Source organism: Mobula birostris, chromosome 6 (assembly GCF_030028105.1).
Source record: "Mobula birostris isolate sMobBir1 chromosome 6, sMobBir1.hap1, whole genome shotgun sequence".
NCBI lineage: Eukaryota > Metazoa > Chordata > Chondrichthyes > Myliobatiformes > Myliobatidae > Mobula > Mobula birostris.
Window position 1 is genome coordinate 137,658,477 of NC_092375.1, and position 23,631 is coordinate 137,682,107.

Below are 23,631 nucleotides of genomic sequence, written 5' to 3' on the forward strand. Positions count from 1 at the left end.
AAGGTACATTTATCATCAAAGAATGTAGACTTGTCTGCTTGCAAAGCTAGAAACCCGACAGAACCCAATTTAAAAAAAAATAAACACCAACATCCAGTGTGCAGAGAAAGGAAAAAAAAAATCATGCAAACAATAGAAATGAGCAACAGTAATCAGAACCAAATTGAGTCCTTGGAGCAGCCCAGAGTAGGCCTAAGCCTTGGTCTCAATTCACACGAGGGGGGTAAATGACCATGAAGCTCTCAGACACGAAGCATAGCAGCCGGGGCAGTCTCATGGCCTTAGTGTCGTGGAGAAAGGAGTGAACAGGGGAATTACAACAAAAAAAAAATCATATTGAGTTGTATTGAAGGACCGATGGTACTTTTTCAAAGTTTAAAGTAGATGAGAATTCAATTTGAGAATTGTTTTGAAGTAGGAGAGAGGTTTAGAGAAGGAATTCTAGAGCCAAAGTCCAATCCCAATCATGAAGTGATCAAAATAGGGATGAACAAGAGGCTGGAACTTGAGGAGCCTTAAATTTTGGAAATGCTCAGCAGGTCTGGCTGCCTCTCTGGGAACAGAAATTGAGTTAACATTTCAGGTTCGATACCTTTTTGTCAGAAGTGGGAAGGATAGAAAATTGGCTTGTTAAACTACAGGGAAGGGAGGGCAAGGAGGAGGAGTATGATAGGGTGATCATGGATTAAACTGAGAACAAGGTTATTTAGTCAATGAGTGAATTGGAACAGTTAGAGGGTGAGAGTGTAGACAAGAACCAGTGTGTATTTGGCTAGGTGGTCACTTTTTTAGATAGAGCACCTACACTCAGTCCACAGGAATGACCCTGAGCTGCTTGTTGCCTGCCACCTCAATCCCCCATTCCACCCTGTGGCCTTCTGTACAATTACAATGGGCCTGAGGAACAGCTTCCATCTGGGCATGTTGCAGCCTCTGAACAATCTTGAATTCTACTACTTTGAGGAACTTGATTTCTGCCTGTTTCAGTAATTCATGTGATATTGGTTCAGCTTGTTTGCACTCTTCTCTGAAAGTTGGTGGTGTGCCTAGTCTGACCTACCAGGCACATCTTTCCACTCTGCACTTTGCAGCTCCTCCAATCCTTTGTCTATGTTCTCACTCTCTGATGACTCCCATCCACTCACTGACCAGACAACCTTGTTTACAGTTTATCCATACGGTCACCCAATTTTACCCTTACATTGACAATCACTTGCCCCACACACCCTGCAGCTTAACCAGCTTCTTTTCTCTTCCCAGGTCTGATTAATGGTCTTCAACCTGAAACATAAACTCTGTTTCTCCTCTCACAGATGTGGGCTTTGCAGTTTGTTTTTACTTCAAATTTGCAAAGCCTGTGATTCTTTTGATTTTTTTGGGTCTGAAATTGTGGTGATTACAGCTGGAGAAGAATTCAACAAAGTTTAGAGCAGTGATGAATTCTTCCAAAATTAATGTGAGGATTCCCATTGTTTTGGTTTTCCTAAGAAACTAATTGTGGGGGTCGTGTACATCGTGTCTGGATGAGTAGTGTTGTTTGATCCATTCCTGTTCATCCTTGTGTGTTTGTTGTGTGTCTGAACATCATTTTGTGTGAAGTGAATTGTTCAAAGAGGCTGTTTTTTTGTGCTTTAGGAGAATCAATGAGAAGTCGGTCTGGTGCTGCGGATGGTTGCCCTGCACTCCCCTGCGGATTGCAGCGACTGCGGGCCACGCTGACTGCGCGGACTACCTGCTTAAACAAGGGGCGGAGGTGGACTTGGTTGATGTCAAGGGACAGACTGCGCTGTACGTGGCTGTGCTGAATGGCCACGTGGAATGTACCCGCATCCTCGTACAAGCAGGTGCTGATCCGAATGGAAGTTGCCACCACCGCAGCACGCCTGTGTATCATGCCTCGCGTGTGGGCAGAGCAGACATCCTCAAAGAACTAATCAAGTAAGTTTGTGGGGGTGGGCATGGTTAGGTCTCCTATATAAAGGCTTATTCCTGGGATATATAATGCAAATCATAAAACTTTCCTTACAGATTAAAATCATGTTTTTAAAAAAAATGAGCACAAGATTTCATTGCTAGAGGGATAGAATTGATAATTGAATTGAATTTTGAATTAAATGATCTTTATTGTCATTATACATAGGTACAGTGAAACTCCGTTTGGCTTCCTCTTAGGCAATTAAATAAAGCAGTAGATAAAAACAAGGCAGTAATAGAAAAACAGTATTAAATAGATAAGTAGCAGAAAATAAGTTGTAGCAGCACCAGAGTATCACAGTAATGCACAAAGTGCGGTTAGTGCAAGTATTTGAGTCCTTGTGTGTGCTCACAGTTTCAGTCATTGTTCTGTGGGAGTGGTGTGATGGAAAACTGCACTAAACCTGTTTCAAGCTAGTTAGATCCACATTAAGTAGGGTTACTCAGAGAGAGGGAGAGGAGGAAAAGGCGTGGTAACAACTTTCAGTATATTGACTTTGCACCAATCATCAATTGTCCATTAAATTAAATTTGCAGTGGCCATTTAACCTACCAGCCTGCATTTCTTGGGGGTGTGGAAGGAAATTGGTACACCAGAGGAAACGTACGTGGTCATAAGGAGAACATGCGAACTCCACGCAGTCAGCACCTGAGGTTAGAATTAATCCTGTGTCTGGCACTGGGAGGCAGTGACTGTACTAGCTAAGCCCCCGATCTGCCATCTGGTCGGTGTATTGTTTTAAAAAATAAACAATGTATAGGGACTGGAGCAGGTGCAAGCAAGATTTATTGTGGGGAAACCAGAAATGTGAAGGTCTATATATCAAAGTGAATTAACTGCCTATATCTATTTTCCATTGAGTAAGGAAAGTTGAAGAATGACCTGATAAAGGTCTTCAAAATTATGAAGGGTTTGAACAGTGAGGATGCAAAGAGAAGGTTTCCACTTCTGGTGAAGAGCATAAGTATAGAGGTGATATAAGGTGATCTTTACAAAAAGATTAGTGAGAATGTGGAACTTATTAGCATGGAGAGTGGTTGAAGCAAATATTGCAGATTCATTTTAAGAGGCAGTTGGTGTAAATATGAAGGAAAATAAAGTAGAAGCTTACACCACCGAATTTAGATAAGCAAAGGTTGCAAGAGGCTTGAGTGGACCATAATTACAGGATGAATTGTTTGGGCTGAGTGACCTTTTTGGCCTGTGTATCAAATGTAATCCTGTATGAGTTGGGCACAGCTCCCATTGCTCATCCTGTATTAGCTACATTTTTTTTGAGTTTGGTAGAAAAAACGTTTCTTTGTATTTTATCCTGTAAACTGTGACTGACATGATGAAAGAATAGATCAACATGTAGCTGATTTGAATTTCAGTTTACAGCATATTCATCCAGCTGTGAATGCTAAGTAATAACGGCTCTCTTGGCTGGAACATAATGTGGAAATTGTATTCACCTCTGCATGGGTGAATGTCAGTTGTATACAAGATTGGGTTTGGTTAAATGAAATTTTTTTTAAAGAAATGCCTGTTTATTTTTATTAACTTTGGGAAAGTGTAGGAACAGGGTGAGGTATCTTAGCTGCTCATATCATTTTTGTCATTGTTAATCTGTGTCTCAGTTCCATTTATTTCTCTTATTCTGAGGCAATGCTCTTGTACAATAATATCTATCCATCTTTAGTAAGGGAAAGTGTCCTCGGTGTTTTTCAAGCATGCCTCATCTTGATTTGGTTTGAGTTTTAGAATTTGCTTATCTCCCTCCACAACCTTCCTAACACTTGCCTTCACATCCCTTCGTCTGTACACTGCATTTTGATAGTGTTATAAAATTTAAGGAAGATTAGCTTTTATTTGTCACATATGCATCAAAATATGTGGTGAAATGTGTCATTTGCATCAAATCAATTAGCAAAGAATGTGCTGGAGGAAGCCTGCAAGTGTAACCATGCTTCTGGCACCAACAATGCATGCCCACAACTCACTCATGCTAACTGTACATCAGTAATTTGAGAGGAAGCTGAGGCGTCCAGAGGAAACACACATGCAGTCACGGGGAGAATGTACAGCAGCAGAAATCAGACCCTGGCGCTCTAAAGCATTGTGCTAGCTGCTATGCTTAAGTGTATAAAAGAGTTGTACTCTTAGTCATAGAACACTATGGCAGAGAAACAGGCCCTTCAACCCATCTAGACCATGCTAAACTATTAATCTCCCTAGCCCTGTCGAACTGCACCTGGACCATAGAGCTTCCATACCCTTCCAAATTTTGTCTTAAGTGTTGAAATCGAACCTGACTCCACCATTTCTGCTGGTTCCTCATTCCATAACCTTACCACACTCTGGGTGAAGAAATTCCCCCTCATGCTCCCCTTTATCATTTCACCTTTCACCCTTAACCCATGATCTCTAATATTAGTCTCACCCAACCTCAGTGGAAAAAGCCTGCTTGCATTTACCCTATCTATACCTCTCATAATTTTGTATACCTCCATCAAATCTCTCCTTACTCTTCTACACTCCAGGGAATAAAGTCCAAACCTATCCGACTTTTCCCTATAACTCAGGTCCTCAAGTCCTGGCAACATCCTTGTAAATTTTCTCGGCACTCTTTCAATCTTTTTGACCTTTTTCCTCTAGTTAGGTGACCAAAACTGCACATAATACTCCAAAATAGGCCACATCAAAGTCTTGTACAACTTCAACATAACATCCCTACTGCTGTACTCAGTATTTTGACTTATTAAGGCCAATGTGCCAAAAGCTTTCTTTTCAACCCTATCTACCTGTGACACCATTTTCAGGGATCTATGGGTCTGTATTCCCAGGTCTGTCTGTTCTGTTGCCTTCCTTACTGTTCTACCACTCACTGTGTAAGTTCTACCCTGGTTTATCGTCTCAAAGTGCAACACTTCACACTTGTCTGTATTAAACTCCATATGCCATTGTCCAGCCTATTTTTCCATCTGGTCCAGATCTTGCTGCCAGCTTTGATAGTCTTCCTCACTGTCCACTACACCCTCCAATCTTGGTATCATCAGCGCATTTGCTGATCCAGTGTAACACGTTATCATCCAGATCATTGATTTAGATGACAAACAACAATGAACATAGCACTGTGGCACACCACTAGTCACAGGCCTCCAGTCAGAGAGGTAACCCATCTACTACCACTCTTTGACTTCTCCCAAGAAGCGCGCGGTTTCAACTTCAGCAGTGCGTGACGGAATGAGGAAAGGTGCAGCTGACTCATATTGTTTCATATCGCCAAATCATATTGTTTCCTCGCGGCCCGGTGGTTGGGGACCACTGTTCTAGAGCACCAATTTTATCCCTGGTAATCCTTTTGCTCTTAACATAAATGTAGAAGCCCTTGGGATTCTCCTTCACCTTGTTTGCTAGAGCAACCTCATGCCTTCTTTTTGCCTTCCTGATTTTCTTCAGTGTTCTTTTGCATTTCTTATTCTCAAGTATCTCATTTGTTCCTTCCTACCTATACCTGCTATGCACCTCTTCCTTTTTCTTAACCAGGTCCTCAATATCTTTCGAAAACCAAGGTTCCCTAAACCTATTATCCTTGCCTTTTATTCTGACAGGAACATATAAACTCTGTACTCTCAAAATGTCACTTTTCAAAGCCTCCTATTTACCAGGTTGACCTTTGTCAGAAAACAACCTGTCTCAGTTCACACTTGCCAGATCCTTTCTGATACCATCAAAATTGGCCTTCCTCTAATTTAGAATTGCAACCCGAGGACCAGACCTATCCTTCTCCATATTGGTCTTGAAACTGATGACATTGCAATCACTAGATGCAAAGTGTTCCCCTAATCAACTTGTGTCTCCTGCTGTATCTCATTCACCGATAGATCTAGTATTGAGGTTCAACATTCATTTTATTGTCAAAGTGTACGTGTACATGTATAATACAACTGTGATATTTAACACAAAATAATCTGCAGATGCTGGGGTCAAAGCAACACTCACAACGCGCTGGAGGAACTCTGGTCAGGCACCATCCATGGAAAAGATCGGTCGACGTTTCAGGCTGGAACCCTTCGTCAGTCCTGTTGAAGGGTTACGGCCCGAAACGTCGCCCGATCTTTTCCACCGATGCTGCCTGACCTGCTGAGTTCCTCCAGCGCGTTGTGAGTGCAGCTCTGATATTTGTCTTCTCCAGATAGCCGTAAAATACACATGAAAAAGTAAAAGAAACAAAGCTCAGACCCCAGAATCGTGCCCCCTCTCCGCAGAGGAAAAAAATAGCAACAGTAAAAATCCTCGACTCCCTTACTTGCAGAAAAAAAGACGGTGACAATTGCAACTCACCCCAACCTGTCCCCAGCAGAAAAAAAAAGTGTGACCAACCTCCTCACTTGCAAAAAAGAACAGTGACAGTAGCATCAAAAATCCCCTACCCCCTTCCCCCACCCACCAATTGACCACAAGACAGAAAACACCGAAAAGCTGGAAGAGCCAATATAAAGTATAGTACAGCCCAGTCAGATAAATCTCAGAACATTGAACAGTTCTTCCATAACTCAGAGCTCAGCCTGGTCCGAGTGGTGGCCTCTGGGGAGCGATCGCTGGCCCTCAGGCCTCCATTGGGAGTGATCACTGACCAGGTCTGAATGCCTTAACGTCGATGCTTCAGTCTTCCTTGCAGCTTCACGATGGAGTCGTTCATGATCCTGTGTCCCGTCTTGGTTCCCCCCCACCTCCCCCAAGTCAGCTTGTGTTCTCGGCCCTTTTCGGCTTCTCGTCTCTGATCTCCATGAGGCAGTTCTCCTGTCGTAGCATAGTGCTGGATCCTTTGATCAAGATCCAAACCGTACATCACAGACATCAACAGTTTCCAGAACAAAACAATGCAAAAAAGAACAAACAGAAGACCTGGAAAAACTGAAATAATTTAATAGATTTGCTATCCGGAAGGTGTCACCCAAGGAATCGTTGCTCGCTGGCACTATCTTGACTGCACACTCTCTAGTTGGGACCTTAATGTACTGATTAAGGAAACTTTCCTGAACACTTTTGACAAACTCCATTCCATCCAGACCTTTTACAGTGTGGGAGTCCCAAACAATATGGAAGGTTAAAATCGGCTGCTATCACCACCTTATGCTTCTTGCAACAGTCTACAATCTCTACAAATTTGCATCTCTAAATCCTGCGGATTATTGGGTGGGTCTATAATGTCACATTAATGTGGTTATTCCTTCCTTATTCCTCATTTCAATCCATGTAGACAGATGAGCTCTCCAGTCTGTCCTGTATGAGCACTGCCGTGACATTTTCCCTGCTAAGTATTGCAACCCCTCCCCCTTTAATCCCTCCTGCTCTATTACGTCTAAAACAACAAAATAAACATGCTGCCAGTCCTGCCCCCTCCTGCAACCAAGTCTCACCAATGCCTACAATGTCATAATTCCAGGTGCTGATCCATGCTGTAAGCTCATCTGCCTTCCCTACAATACTCCTTGCATTGAAATATACACAACTCAGAGCATTAGGCTTGCGATGCTCAATCTTTCGATTCCTGACTTTCCTCACAATCACTGCTCCATCTGCTCTGTTGCTGTTTCTATCCCCCCACTACTCTTGTTTGAATTCTCCCTCTTTTCCCCCCTCCCACCATCCAGTGCACTTCTCCTTAACCTTCCATGCTGGAACGAGAACAAGTATTTCAACTATGAATTCAGGTATTTCAGGACACACAGCCATCAGGTAGTTGTGGTTTTATGTGAGAAGCAGTAAATAGATTTTTTTTCTATGGAATTCCCTGGCAGTATTATGACCCTGTTTACTCTCTGCTTTCAGATATGGTGCTGATGTTGATGTTGATCACCATTTAGCCAGTCGTATCTCTGCACCTGCTGCTCGGCGATTCACATCACTAGGTGTGTGCCCACTGTACATCAGTTCCGCCTATCATCATCTTCAGTGTTTCAAGTTGTTACTGAAAGCTGGAGCTAACCCTGATTATAATTACTGGGGCCAGGTGGATGTTAAGGCCTTTCCCAGAGGATCTCCGACTTGCATTCTGGATGCTGTCCTACGGCATGGATGTGATGTGGAGTTTGTAAAACTTTTGATTGACTTTGGTGCTAACTTAAATCTGGTTAATTGGGAAGGACTGGACGTGGAAACAATGAGTCGCATGAAGGTGAAGGAGGAAGCGTTGCAGGTCTTCAGAGCAGCAAAAAGTAAGATCATGAATCAAGTCACAGTTGAAATTCCTGAACTGGCAGCATTTCTGAATAATCTAATTTCAGATACAGAATTTGATGTAAATGAAGCCTTATCTAAGGTTTATTCTAAATTTTACTCAGTTAACAGTTCTTCACTGATCCTAATCTCTGGTGTTTGAGAATTGCTTTTTTTTCCCCCCCTCCAAGCATTATAGATGTGAGGTATGTTAAGTGATTCCTGTTTGAGGCCTGATTAGGACATGGATTGACGATTCATCATATGGCCTTTAGATCCTAATCTGGGTTGCTAGTATAGTTCTCAGAGTGCCACACTGTTGCAGTTGATATCTTCTGAGCCAGGTTTCTGTCTGCTCTCTTGGGATAAATGTAAAATAATACAACATTGTAATCTGAAGAAGAGCACAGTCCTTTCTGATGTGTTGGCAAATATTTATCCTTCAACCAGCAGCTCTGAAGGATTAGATAATCTGGGCATTAATTAAATTGGTGTTACAATAATGAATGTAGTTCTTTAGTTATCAGGTGTTTTGGGATATCGTGCAAAAATGAGTGACTTGAAGTTAGGTTCTGTCTTTCTCAACAGATGTGAACCCAGCTGCTCAGGTGAATTAGTGTCAACACTGGCTAGTTGAATGCAATGCTTGAGCAAAGTACATTATCTAATATTGTCGCTGTCTTGAAAGCAGATTTTGCAGATAATGATTTTTGCATCTTTCAGTTGGAGACAGCCCACTTTGAAGACTACGCATGTGCCTCAATTAACTGGCATTGTTGGTCCAGTTTATTAGAATTGACATTATTCTGTGTCCTGGATCCTAACATGCCAATGGTATGCATTATGGTGGCTCAATGCTGGTTAATGCCATCAGTGAATAATTTAATGTGGTGTTATACTTCACCATCTATATTGATAGTCTCTTTAATATGCAGCATGGAGTTATCACTCCTCACCATATGTGTGGTTCCAGTATGTGGCACAATGGAGGTTGTCTTCCTCTTCGGGTGAGCTGCTTGGATAAGTAGAACCAAGAAGTTTATGTGGAACAAAATCACCAGCACATCGATTAGACTGATTTAAAGACAAAGCAGCAGTTAAAGCAGCATTTGTGGAAGGAAACACTTAATGTGTCAAGTTAGTAACCTCTCTAGAATGCTGGTCTGTTGTACGTAAGCACAGAACACCGACTTCTTGTCAAATCTCTAACATTAAAAGGAAAATTGCAAATCCAAAATGAGCGGAGAGAGCAAAGGAAGGAAATAAGTGTGGGTTCAAGCCAAAAGTGAGGGAAATTAATTTGTAATGTTAATTGTAACAGGGAAGGTACATTAATTAAAATACAAGAGGTAGTTTACTTGTGCTTAAAAGAATCATGTTCTTTTCCCATTGGGCCCTCCATTTCTCTTTTGGCAATTCATTGGTAACTTAAGACAGATGAGTGGCAGCCTTGCACATAATAAGGACCAGTGAAAGTTTCCTGCTGCCAACTTAACAGCATATAGATCTCTTTGATGCAAGCTCTAAAACCACATTTCCTCCCATCATTGCCACTGCACTCAGTTCTGTTAACTGGCCTACAGGGACAGAGATGGAGGCCAGCATCATAAGACATCAGTTGTTTTTCTGACAGGTCCTTACTGCGACGTACGATACACTGTTTAGACAATTTAAATGATAGCCTAGCTCAGAGGCAAGAGCCAATTTTGCTTGCTCTCCATGACCTTCACTCCTCTCTCCAGAGTGCCAGTCTTTCGCTGTTCTGTTGTTTGGTCAATTTAATTGCTGGCATAGATTGTCTGAAAAGACAGTGTCGGTTGGGATGAGAGCTGATTTCCTTTGTTCTCCGCAATGGTTATCTCTATGGCACTGAGACTTTGAAGACTGCCCTGGCTGCTGTGCTCTGTGCCCACGAATATGATGAGCTGATAGGTGAGTCTTTGGGCCTACTCTGGGCTGCTCCGGGGTTCAAATCTGAGGATTCAATTTTGGGTTAGAATGCTGTTGTCCACTTCAACTGTTTGTGTGTTTTGTGTTTTTTTTTCTTTCTCTTCCGTATCGGGTGTTGGTCTTTTATTTTTATTCTTTTTTTCTTTGTGTTCTTTTGAGTTTCTTGCTTTGTGGCTACTTGTGAGCAAGCAAATCTCAAGTTTGTATAATTTATACATTTTTTGATGATAAATGTTCTTGAATCTTGAAGTTTCATCATATGTGCATTCTGTAAGTGCACTGCATCAGAGGTAGACCACAGTAGTTTATTTCATATTTATCTCAGTCTTGGCACCATTGATATGTACACACATCTGCACAAAATATATCTTTGTTTGCTTGATGAAGATGTAGAATTTTGTTTTGTGGTGCATTCTGATGCCATGCCTGTTCCCCAGTAGGGTCCTCAGTATCAAAGCCCAAGTTTTATCTGTTCTCGGTGTTGCGGTACAGAGTGCGTGCTGATGGCCAATGTTTGTCCTTGATGTTGAATCTATTTTGCCAATTCTCTACATTCTTGCCGGTATGTGTAATCAGCCCAAGCCACCAATTTCTTGGGAATGCCAGTCTGATCCCATCTTTTTGTTGGGGCATGGTCATCATCAGAGCTTGTTCAAGCTTTTTTCTTTCTTTTTTTTCTCCCCCCCTCCCCCCTTCTCTCTCCCTCCCTCCCTCCCATTTATTTATATGGATCTTAATCTTCTGAAGCTACCAACAGAACTATTGGCACAAAACATGAGGACATGAAGTTTATTATAGCTTTCTTTGAGTTGCAGCCATTGGATGGTTACTGGGAGAAGTCCCTTTTTCTTCACATAAAACTCTCTTCCATCACATAAAATTTTATGCAGAGATGGCAGGCAAGGCCTCCGTACACTGTTCTTTATTCAAGTGAATGACATCTTCTGTAGAGCTACGCTGAAGTGTTGGCCAGGATTATACCCCTATTTCTCTGCTGTGAGAATTGACCCCAGAATTTGCACGTCTAAAGGAGAGAATTCCATAAACAAGAGGCCAAATGACATGCAGGTACAGGGCTGCAGGTCTTGGTATTTTGAGCAGTGTATAAAACTGGAGGGACTCAGTGGATCAGGAAACGTCTATGGAGGAAGAGGACCCTCTCGATCTTGAACTTTGCTTGTCTATTTCCCTCCATAGGTGCTGCCTGACCCTAACACCATGTGATGGGGAAATGGGGAATTGTCTTAACACTCTCCATGTGTATGTATTATCTCTTTCATAAGATGAGATTTGTCTGACAATGTTGCTTTAAATAATTGATCATGTTCTGTTGTCTGTGAGAACTTGACAGACAGAACCACAATTGTGCAACATCTGGATTCCTTTTATGTTGAAATAGTTTATCCTTTTAACGATGAGAAAAATCCCTCCAAATAATTTTGTAAGACAAGTGGAATGATTGCAACGACCCCCCCCCCCCAGTCCTTTATCGCTGAGCTTACAGCTGAAAGATCTCGTCTTTCCTGTAAAAGTATAAAGGTTTTTTCTCCCCCCTCTGACTCAACAACGTGTAATAATTATTGCTTGGGCGTAAACATGTTGATGTTTGTACAGAGGAGATTAACTCTAGAGATACAGTATAATATTTCATGCAATTAATTGATGAAAAGGGGACTACTCCCAGTAACTTTAAAACCTTCCCAGGCTGCTCATCAAAAACCTACAAGTATTGATTGAAATAGTGGGAGATTTGTGCCAGAGTTGTAGTGTAATACAGCACAGAAACAGGCTCTTTAGCTCACTGTTTATCTGGGCCAAATACTTGTCTGTACCAGTCCCATATGAAACACTTGGTCCATACCCTTCTACACCTTGGCAATTCAAGTGCTCATCCATAAACTTGAAAGTTGAGAGAGTACCTGCCTCCACTCCTACCTTAGGCATTGCATTCCAGATTGTGGCCACCTGCCAGGTAGGGGGAAAAAATACTTCCTCCATTCCTTCCAAACTTACACATCACCTTTAAATCTATGATCTCTAGTCACAGATGCCCTTGCCGTGGGGAAAATTATTCTTAAATTTTGCCATATTTATTGCTATTCTAATTTTGTACATCTCCATCAGGTCTGCCCTCAGCCTCTTCTGCACCAAGGAAAATAAACCTAGTGTGTCGTCTCTTTTTGTTACTGAAATATTCTAATTCAGACAACAACTTGGTGAATCCCTTCTGCGCTCTATTCATTGCAGTAATTTCTTTTGTAGATTCAAACTTCTATAGAACAAACATGTATAGATGCATAGTGGAGAGTATCCTAACCATTTGCATCACCGCCTGGTACGGAAATGCCAACGCTCTGGAATGGAAAAAGCTACAGAAAGTAGTGAATGAAAGCCCTTCTCATAATTGAGTACATTTACGTGGAGTACTGCCTCAACATCATCAAAGACCCTCCTCCCCACCTCCACCCCCCCCCCCACCCCCCGGCCAGGTTATGCCCTCTTGCTACTACCATCCTGCAGCAGGAGCTACAGAAGCCTCAGGACCACACCACCAGGTTCAGGAACAGTTATTATTCTATAACCGTCAGGCTCTTGAATCAGTGTGAATAACTTCAATTGCCACTACTCTGATCTGATTCTACGCCTTACAGACTCACTTTCAAGGACTCTTTGCAACTTGTGATCTCAGTATTTTTTATTTGCACAGTTTATCTTTTGCACATTGATTGTCATTCTTTGTTTAAGTATGTTTTTTGTAAAATTCTATTGTATTGTTTTTACCTGTATGTGCCTGCAAGAAAATTAATCTCATGGTAATATATGGTAACATATACATACTTTGATAATACATTTACTTTGAACTTGTTTCCTATATTATAGTGACCATAATTGCACATATTAATCAAGCTGTTGTTCTAACCAATATTTCATTAAGTTTTACCTAGAACTCCCTGCTCTTACTCTAATGACGGCAAGCTCCATGTGCCTTCTTTGCCATCTAATCTAGATGTGCTAGATTACTTTTGGGGAACTTTAGGCTTGACAACTAAGGTCCCTTTTAGAACATATGACATATGTCCTACCCTCACTTGACCCTTCAAAAAGAAAATCTCCCCGAAACAATCAACAAAAGCAAAATCTAATACTTGTGTGGGTCTGGTATGCTGAGTCTTGGCAACTTTTGTGCTCTAGAACCCATAATGCAGCAGAGTATCAAACATGAAGGAGCATTTCCTACCTCAATATGTTCCCTGTCTTCTAGTTTAGAATGTTCAGACTTGTACATGTTGTTGTTACATTGTTTACTGGTGTTGGTAATGGAGAGGAGTTTGATTTATTGTGTTCTCTAAAAGTCAGTGGTTTAATATTTATTAGGCATTGCAGAGAATGCTCATTAAAAGAATGTTTCTTTCTGAACAGGTACTCCCAGGGCATTGACATCTTCCTGTCGCATTGTCATTAGGAGAGCACTGGGGAAGTTTCGTCTTAATCTGATCCAAACACTGCCTATACCAGACACAGTCAAAATCTTCCTGTTACATGAAGATACCTGAAGGAAGATCACATTTTACTACCCTGCATGATTTCTGTTGGACTGAAGCTTCACTCTGCTTATCTGGGGCTGGACTATCATTGGAAATTCAGGTTTCTGCCTCACTAGACTGATGTAATGTATCTTGGAGAGTGAGTTGTTGATTTCCTATTCTTCATTAGCCAGGACAAAAGATTTATCCTATTAAGGTTCTTGGAGTGTAATATCACTGGCATTTCTAAGAAGAACAGAAACCAATCTCAAAGAAATGATTATGTCCTAAATCAATGACAGTGTTTACCAATTATAAATAACACAATATCCAGTACCTCTTAGTGAATTTAAGGTATCAATAAACCTTTGTAAAAGTGTGTAGGTTAATCAAACTCTCTAATGCTGTAAGTGACATCAACTAAACACTCCAGTGGATTCCTATTTTTCATTGACAATATTCTGTCTCTCCAGAAATTTTCAGTAGGTAATACCTGACAGAACAGGCAGAATAGTTTTGTTTGACAGGAGCAGATGTATTAACTGTAATATTAGGCGTCTTTCAGCTATTGTACATTTAGATTAATCTCAATTCATTTTACAAGAAGTTCTTGGAGATACAAAATGGTATAGATATAATCAATTATGAAATTGATGGTACCTTGTTTGGCATCCTCTTGAAATATTTTACAAATTCACTATTCGAAATTGGTCAACACACTGCTTACTCCCTGAGGGCTTTGGTTTGAAATAAGATGCAAGGGATGGGATAAACAGGTCTAACAGGTTCAATGCAGTAAGTTTCATCTCTCTTTATATTAAGTACTTACAGGATGTAGCTGAATTGGCAAGGCCAGCATTTATCTGCTTGCATGGTTTAGGTCCTAGTTTGATTTTTGAGGGAATTTGCTGTTTGTGCTGAATTTTTAGAATTTTTTTATTTTAGCATGTCGGCTGCCTTGGTCAAACTTGCTGGACAGGGTCCATTAATGAGTGCCTCTTCTAAATCATTGCATTGCTTGTCCAGAGTTAGTTACCATTTGCATAACAGGGACTGGGGAGAGCAGTGTGTACTTTTGTCAGGTGCACACATCGCAACTAGATGCCCTAGGTGTTGGATGGACCAACAGTGGACTTGTGCACTAGATGTTCCATGGATACAAGGTTGCATGGCCTATAGTATTCTGAAAACACTGAACATGGCCCCCTACTAAACTGCGTTATTGTCAAACATTAGTTCCTTTCCAAGTTAATCTGTAATTGCATCTCTTAATGTGCTCTGGTTTATTCTTTACTGCAGTATTTCCTTGATTTACAAAGAGATATTGGAAAAAGATCCAGCAAATTAACATAAAAGCCTTTTTCCAAATTTTGTTTGAAGATGAAAATATGAGTAGCACCAGAAAACTCAAGAAATTTTGGTCAAAGCAATCTAAGCTCATAAAATATACATTAATGAATTATTGGAAATAAATTATTTAATTAAGTTAAAATGTAAAATAATGAAACAGGTGTACTTTGATAGGCTCTGCACCAAGTAGTAGTAGTAATAATGATGTTGGCTTTGAATGTTGAGTAGGTGGAGTCAGAGATGAGAGGCAGAGCTGTTACTGGAGTTTATACAATGGTAGTGGTGAATCTGAGCTCAATGGACTTTGTGGCATTGATGGTAAGGCTTTTTTGAGTGATTTTTTTTTTCCCTGAGTAGTTGAAGATCAAAACTTAAGTAAGGTTTCAATAGAAATCTGGATAGCTTTCCTTTTTCTCCAGATATCCTTCCTTACAGCTATCATGCAGCCACACTTGTTAGCATTTTCCTCTTTGAGGGTGGTTATTGTGTGCTTCTTGTGGAAGAATGTCTCTGAAGTCCTTTTCATGGAGAGCTGTATTAGTGGTGTTTTTGTGTTGTTGGCTTTCTGTTCCCCAAGCTGCAATAGATCCTTTTTTTAAAAAAAAAAGTTCTTCAACATGAAATTCCATTGTTTGCCATGTCACATTGATCTGCTTTAAACTCAGCATTGTTTGCAGTCTTGACAGGATCTTCTCAGATTTTTCAGGTTCATAAATCCGCACTGACCATAATATCGTCCATATATTGCAATGTTATTGAAGCTCACTATGGGCTACATTTAATTAGTTTTGAAGGTAGTGGTAGCAGCCTCATGTTGTAGGGAATTGGGTTCGTGGATGCATAGATTTTTAACTATTTATCAACAAAATAAAGACAGACACTAAAACATTCTAGTTACACAGGTACTGGGAGGTTAGTGTGACAGGTGTCAAAGTTTGGAGTTCAGACCCCCCCTCTCTTCTCCCCCCCCGGGTATAGTAGCTATGGAACTGGTCCCTCACTTTCCTAATCTTATTCACTAGCTGTTAGGTGTGGTCAGCCAGGTGAGTAATGTTCCCTGACTCTTCTGGAATGTAGTTGCAACACTCTCAGCCAATAACAGCACAGGTGTCGTCCTTTTCTGCAAGCAAATAAACTAAGGCCATTTGATTCAGCAACACAACCATTCATATAGCCACCGTTTTGGCTGATACTTGGGTTAGCACATTCTTTGCCTGCTGGAACACGAGTCTCCATGGAAGAGGTCATGACTATCTTTTCCTGGGACAACCTGGCCATTACCAGGGGGAAAGGCTATCGTCCAGCTCCTTTTTGTTTCTGAAATGCCTTTTACTATGCCGACCATCATAGGCAGGATGCACGTCCAGGCCATTAAGATAACGTATGCACAGTACAACATACCCTGGATAGCAACAGCCATACCACCCAGTGGGGAGCCGTGAGCAGGCCTGGGAGCTGCAATTGCGATAAGTATTATTCAGTGTCCAGGGAGTGCCCACCTTCACAGCACCATTTGGTGTAGATATAGTTGTCCCAGGATACTGTTCCTGCACACACTTGCTATATCCCACTGACTGATTGAAGCTGTGCTCATAAGAATGCCTACACCAACATTCCTTTCCCTTCCTTGTTGGCTGAGTTGGGACCTTTCAATTAGATGGATCATAAACAGGTAAATACCAGTCCTTAAACAGCTGCCCTGCTGGGGTTACCATAAGGTGAAGTTGGTTAGAATGGACTTCCCCAAAACAGAATGCCAGAGACCGTAGACAAGTTCCTCCAGCAGTCCTTTTCCTTTTCATCAAAGAGATTAGTATAGGTGGTACCCCTTCTGCAGTGTTGATGCATATCCAGTAATCCAAAATGTTAGTGTAGTTTGCATATTTGTACGCCACCCATGTGTTATAGAGGTCTCGCACAGCAGGTCATTGCCATCACTACTGTCGTCAGTGTCTGCCACTCTGCCATTCTGCAATGTAGGGAGATGCACATTCACTCCCTCCTGATTGGTTGTAGGATATTTAAACATAAAGCAGTCTTGTGAGCAAAATGAACAACTTTTAGGATTTTCGCCAAATAAGTCAATCTTCTAAAACACTAATTCCAAATTCCCAATTTAATTGTCCACCAATGAGCAATTTCCCCAAATGTCCATTTTTGTCTGAAATGTGGACATCTCTTATCTGGAATAGAGACGTACAGATTTCCAACCCCTTAACCCAGATTGCACATGGCTACTGTGGGATCTGGGTTTCTCTCTAAAATCAAATCCATAGAAAGAAACAAACTAAAAACACAGACAAGACAGAACAACATCTACGCTTGTACTTTTCTTCCTTCAGAACCTTCCCAAGTAACTGTGACAGTGAAAAACTTAACACATTTTTCAAATAACAAATGGAAAGAAAAGATGACTAGGTGAGGACCGCTGACAAATTAACACATTCACACAACCTCTTAAGATTAGATTATGAGGACATGCAGTCCTCTTTTATTGTCATTTAGTAATGCATGCATTAAGAAATGATACAATATTCCTCTGGTGTGATATCACAGAAACACAGGACAGACCAAGACTGAAAAACTAATAAAAACCGCATAATTATAACACATAGTTACAACAGTGCAACAATACCATAACTTGATGAAGAACTGTCCATGTCACAGTAAAAAAAGTTCAAAAGTCTCTCAAAAGTCCCACATCTCACGCAGACGGGAGAAGGAAGAAAACTCTCCCTGCCATGCCTGATCACAGTCCGACTCTGAGTTGTCCGAAAACTTCGAGCTCTGATCAGCCCTCTGACACCGAGTACCGAGCACCATCCCTATCCAAATGCTTCGACCTCAGCCTTGGTCACCAGCAGCAGGCAAAGCCGGGAATTTTGGGGCCTTCCCTCCGGAGATTCTCGATCGCATAGTAACAATGGCAGCGGAACAAGGCATTTCAGAAATTTCTCCAGATGTTCCTCTGCTTCTCACGTCTGTCTTCATCAAATCAGAATTGTCCACAGCCCCTATTTAACAGATACGATATCATTTCACCGGATAGCTGCGTCGCACTGCCATCTTCTCCTCCCGTCATAAGAAAAACGAGCTCCTGTAAATTCACTTCAGAGTAGTGAAATATTTCAATATGTCACCTTTTCTGCTGAAGCATAGGATTAATTCAAACTTCTAATATCGATTTGAGCAAACACATGACAACCTTTTCATTCGCACTTGCTCTCAAGTGATATCACGTGTGCCACACCTCATGTAACAATTAAAACATACAAACCATTCACACTAAACCATTTCAGAAAATGACTCTCTCCTAAGGGTTAAGCCATTACCAAAATCTTCGCCACCTATGCTGTTTTAATGAAGCACCCCACCATGGTTGTGGCAAATCCATGATCCTCTGGCCAGTCACTGCCACCATCCTATACACTGACCAAAGTCCACTGGCAAATGGCTTTAGTCCCTTCCTCTACTGTGCTTCAATCCTTCCAGGACTTCAAATCCCATTCAAGAAAGGAGAGGTACCTAACCTTTAATAGCAGCTGTCACTTGATCCCGTAGAGATTTGTCATCCCATTAGGAAGCGGGTGGCATCCTCAGTGGGTTATTTATTGTGTCTTGCCCCTCCCGCCCCCAGGTGACCATCTCTCTATTAGATAAAGTCACTCTACCACCCTCTGTATCCCATATCCTCAATAGCCATATGGCCAGAGGCTTATGTCTATCTACAAGCCGACAGGCTATCTTGGTACCCTTGCCTCCAGTTCTTTAGCCAAGGTCTGTGCTGACTGATGGCAGTACAGCGCTGATTCAAAGCTTCCACTTTGGTTTTAAGACTTTCTGTTTCCTGCTTGTTCTATGAAATTGTCTCACTCTGTTCCTTTACGATGGCTGCCAGCAGCTAAAAAGCTCCTCTGTGGCTCCTCTTCCTAATTGGGAACTCTACTTCAGGGGTTCCCAACCTTTTGCGCACCGCGGACCGGTTTAATATCGACAATATTCTTGTGGACCTCGCGTGCGTTCAAGTTCAACAGTGGGCGTGACAGGGAATGAGGAAAGGTGCAGCTGACTTGTATCGGTTCATATCGCCAAATCATATTGTTTCCTCGCGGCCCGGTAGCACATGCTCGCAGCCCGGTACTGGTCCGCGACCCGGTGGTTGGAGACCACTGCTCTACTTCATTCAGCACAGGGACCATGTGGTGTCCCGTTTTCACACCTCAGGTGTTCAACTTCTCTGACAAGTCCACCAACGTGCTGTGGTCCGTCAGTGTGTTGGCAAGACTTCCGAATCCTGCACAGTTATCATCCACCCCAGGATTTGGCATTCCTCACACGGGGTGGGGGAGAGGATGGTTTTCTCACTTTCACTTTTAAACATTTTAATCATTTTAATCTTCTGCTTCATTACTGAATCCTTGCCAACTATGCCAATTGTTGTGAGGGCTTGTGTTTGCAGATTTGATAAAGGGGATGAACAACAATTACGGGTAAGTTTTTAATTATTTATCAACAAAACAAAGACAAATATCAAAATATTCAAGTTACACAGATCAACCCACAAAATGCTGGAGGAACTCAGTAGGTTAGGCAGCATCTATGGAAATGAATAAACACTTAAAGTTTTGGACTGACAGTTTTTCAGGACTTTGCTCAGATCCTCTTCCTGCAGCACAGTTCATGTGATCCACATTTCATCAGAGATCCGGAGAGCAAGGGCTCCCCACATGCAACATTTATATGCCAGTGATACTTTACTGAAAGCCGGTACTGTGGTGCCAGAAGAGCCAATAGAAGGGCTGCAGTGTTTTTTAAATGATAACTAACGTGACGGCAGTGGCTTTTGATCAGTAGATAGGATAGTGTTATGTTAACCCTTCACACTATACCTGGTCCATGGGGTGGAATGAAGGAGAGGTATTAGGTACAAAAGCTAATGTAGATGTTGTCAACCATATTCTGCTTATTCAGGACCTTGTCCACAATTTTGACAGATCATTCCTTGTATATTATTATTCAAGGGGGGGAGGGAGAGAAAATGATCTAAACATGGAAGAGAGGTGCTTTTATCTTTGAATTGCATATTTGATGTTAAACGTCTCTTTTCAAGCCTGCATATTTTCTGAGTGATAGACCAAGAGACGCTAAAGCCTGCAGTCCCTCCAATGTATCATTCTCTTCAAAGTGATCTTTGTCATGCAGTCTGGAGCAATTTTTTTATGGCTTGAATGAACATATGTGAGGGCATTCTTTTCTAAAAGAACCCATTTTTGTTGACAAAGTTGTTTAGGAGAGTGACCAACATCCTCATCAAGTACAATTAAACTTCCATCCCGGGCGTCTTTTCTAAGATTGTAAGGAATTGGTAAGACTGTTGTCTAGTAGTCAGAGAAGTCTTAGGATGGTCAGCATCAGCTCTGTTGTAAATCTGCAGGTGTGGTTTGTGAAGACTGATGTCTGTCCAGTTTCACAAATCAAACTTTCTCCTTTTTTTAAAATAAAAGCCAAAGTTTTGGGCATAGAAACTTTTATTTGTCCATGATTTCAAATGTTCTCATATTATCAACTCAAGCACTTGATGTTCTGGTAATGCAAAGTGCAGAACAACCACTTGTGCTTTTGTCTGTTTTCAGTGTGTCATCAGATATCCCTAATTTGGCTCAGAGAGTGGAGACCTTCCGTATTAGAATCCCTTTTTAAGCACTCCATAAGTTTGATTCTGAGCATCTTCTTAATAGGAGCTGAGATCTGGTTGCTCAGTTAGTTTCTCCTGTGTGTTTTGAGAATGTTGGACCAGATGTAACTTGTACTTTGGGAACAGTCTGTTGAACTCTGTAGTTCTGACGCTTGAATCCCATATTTGAGAATCCCTCATTACTTGAATTGCCATTGTCTCTTCAAAAAAATATATTTACAGGTTTTGGTATTTCTCTCTGAAGTGTCACCTTGATTGTTTGATATTTCTTCAGATAGGAGTATTTGACTCTGCTGATTGTTCCTATCTATGTTGCAGTCAGGATTAGCTTATTAGAATCTTTGAATTTTTCATGGGACTTTTGAGTTCTTCTATTTTTTAAAATTCTCTGTACTTTTACTTCAACCACAAAATGGAAAGGATGCCTCAATAGTGGCAGAGTGGGAATTTTGCAGACTTTTGAGTTTGCAGTGCGATTTGAATCTCAAATTTTGGTAAGTTTTCCCATACAGTTTATTTGTACACAAATTTATCTGTGGGGAAAAGTACAACATTTCTTTTGTTGTTTTCCTTAACCTCCTGTGAAGGTATTTGGTGATGTTTCTCTCAACATTGGATAGTAATGGGTCATTCTCATGATCTCGATCTTATGAATATTTTTTGGCTTTGCATAGCACAAACTTGCTGATTTTTTTTTTTCCCCCTCTAGCCCACTTTGTAACTCCAGCCCCTATCCAGGAACTGCATTGATGAATAGGCTTCTGTTTACAGTTTAGTTCTCTTCGGCAGTCAGAAGCCTGGTTAATGCAATTGTGTGGAAACCAACATTTGTTCAAGATTTTCATTCTACTTTTTAAGAAACTGACGACAATGACATCAATCAAATCAAATTGTGATTCATTAGCAAAGGCAAATGAAAATAAGGCAGAGTGAAGCAGAGTGGCCATTGTGTGAGCAGACCTGTGTTGGAGTGCAGAGCCTTCGACTCATCAGGCTTGGGCGAGGTAAGTTTCTTCTTCATTCTTCCTCTCTTAGTACATAGTTAGGTCAGCCAGGATGGCTCCAGGGGCTGTGTTGTGTTCTTTGTGTGAGATGTGGGAATTCTGGGGGACCTCCAGACTCCCAGAGAGCCACATCTGCACCGGGGCACCGAGCTGCAGCTCCTCAGAGAACGCGTTAAGAAACTGGAACTGCAGCTCAATGACTTTCGGGAAACTGAGGAGGTGATAGATAAGAGCTTACAGGAAGGTGGTTACGTCTTAGTTGCAGGAGGCAGGTACATGGGTGACTGTCAGGAAAGGGAAAGGAAATGGTCTGTCAGTGTAGAGAATCCCTGCGGCCATTCCCTTCAATATAAATTACTTTGGATACTATTGTGGGGGATGATTTAACGGGAGAAGCCACAGTGATTGGGTCTGTGGCATTACGTCTGGCGCTGTGGTTCAGAAGGAAAGTGGGGAGAAGAGGACTGCTGGAGTAAGTGAATTTTGGGAGCTAGGCAAAAAGCTGAAAAGCAGCTTCTCCAGGATAGTAATCTCTGGATTAATGCCTGTGCCACACGCAGTCGGTAAAAATAGTTTGATTTAGCAGACGAATGTGTGGCTCAGGAACTGGTGCAAGGGGCAGGGTTTCAGATTTCTGATCATTGGGATCTCTTCTGGAGAAGGTATGACCTGTACAAAAGGATCGGTTACACCTGAACCTGGGGGGCGAGGGGGGGGTATCAGTGTCTATGCTGGAACTGTTGGGGAGGGTTCAAACTGATTTAGCAGGGGGATGGGAAGCTGAGTGATGGGGTAGTTGATGTACAGGTTTCCCCCACTATCGGAAAGTAGAGTGTTCCTATGAAACCTTTCGTAAGCCGAAATGGTGTAAAGCGAAAAAGCAATTACCATTAATTTATATGGGGAAAATTTTTGAGCGTTCCCAGACCCAAAAAATAACCTACCAAATCATACCAAATAACACATAAAACCTAAAATAACACTAACATATAGTAAAAGCAGGAATGATATAATAAATACACAGCTGATATAAAGTAGAAATAATGTATGTACAGTGTAGTTTCACTTAATAGAATCGGGAAGACAGCGAGCACACTGGAAGGTTGAGAACCTGCCCTAAACCTACCTGCCCTTTCAAAATTAAAGTTATACTTTTCTGTAATCATTGCTGCACTGTCAATCGTAGCGAAAATCTCACGCAAGTGCTTCAAGTTCAGTTTCTGGCCATTCGGTTTCGATTTGTTTCCTTTCCTCTTGCAATTGCATCAGTATTGATGAAATTGATGCAGTCAGTAATTGCATCAATTTCAACAAAAGGACTAACATATCCACTCATGTACTCAGGAAAAAATCACTTGGGTGTTCCAACCGCTTGGATGTGAACGAAACACAACAGGAAGTGTTCACCACGATCGAAGTGCTTAATTACGTTCAATTTTACACTAAGCATAACACCCTTACGAGCTCCCTTAGGCTTCTCTGATACCTTAGGACACATCTTGCTAACGGATGCACAAAATAAATCAAGATAAAGCATAGATGCTCACAGACACAGTTCAAAGCTATGGCGGCTTGATGCTGAGATGCTGAGTGTAGTTCCCAGGGAAGGCGCTTGGTGGTGCCACTCTCGCTGCTGGGGGTGCGGGCTGCCTCTATAACAGCTCGCTGCAAAACAAACGCTGAATGCTATTTTTGCTTTTCGCCTTTTTTCGTAAAAGCGAAAATCCTCTGGATTTCTTTCGGTTAGCGAAAACAGGTATGTAGGTCTTTTGTAAAAGTGAAGTGCCATAAAGCAAACTTTCGAATACCTGTACAAGCAGATACAGGGTGTAGTGAGACTGTCAGGAAGGACAGGCAGATGATAAGGCCAAATTGCAGTCAGTAGAATAAGTTGCAGTATAACGGGGACAAATTGAAAATGGTAATGAA

At 41.5% G+C, this 23,631-nt stretch overlaps 1 protein-coding gene across 3 annotated transcripts in view; it reads left to right on the forward strand.

Moving 5' to 3' along the window:
• The window catches only part of asb1 (ankyrin repeat and SOCS box containing 1), a 32,243-nt gene extending 9,847 nt beyond the window's left edge, over window positions 1–22,396 (forward strand). The window contains exons 2-5 of one of the 3 annotated variants that reach the window (XM_072261450.1): window positions 1,636–1,938; window positions 2,512–2,628; window positions 7,793–8,178; window positions 13,550–22,396. In XM_072261450.1, the coding sequence (XP_072117551.1) occupies window positions 1,636–1,938; window positions 2,512–2,628; window positions 7,793–8,178; window positions 13,550–13,683 (940 nt within the window). In that variant the 3' untranslated portion in view covers window positions 13,684–22,396. The remainder of the gene's footprint in view (window positions 1–1,635; window positions 1,939–2,511; window positions 2,629–7,792; window positions 8,179–13,549) is intronic. The other 2 variants (XM_072261452.1, XM_072261451.1) reach the window with 2 other exon arrangements.
• The last annotated feature ends 1,235 nt before the right edge of the window (window positions 22,397–23,631 follow it).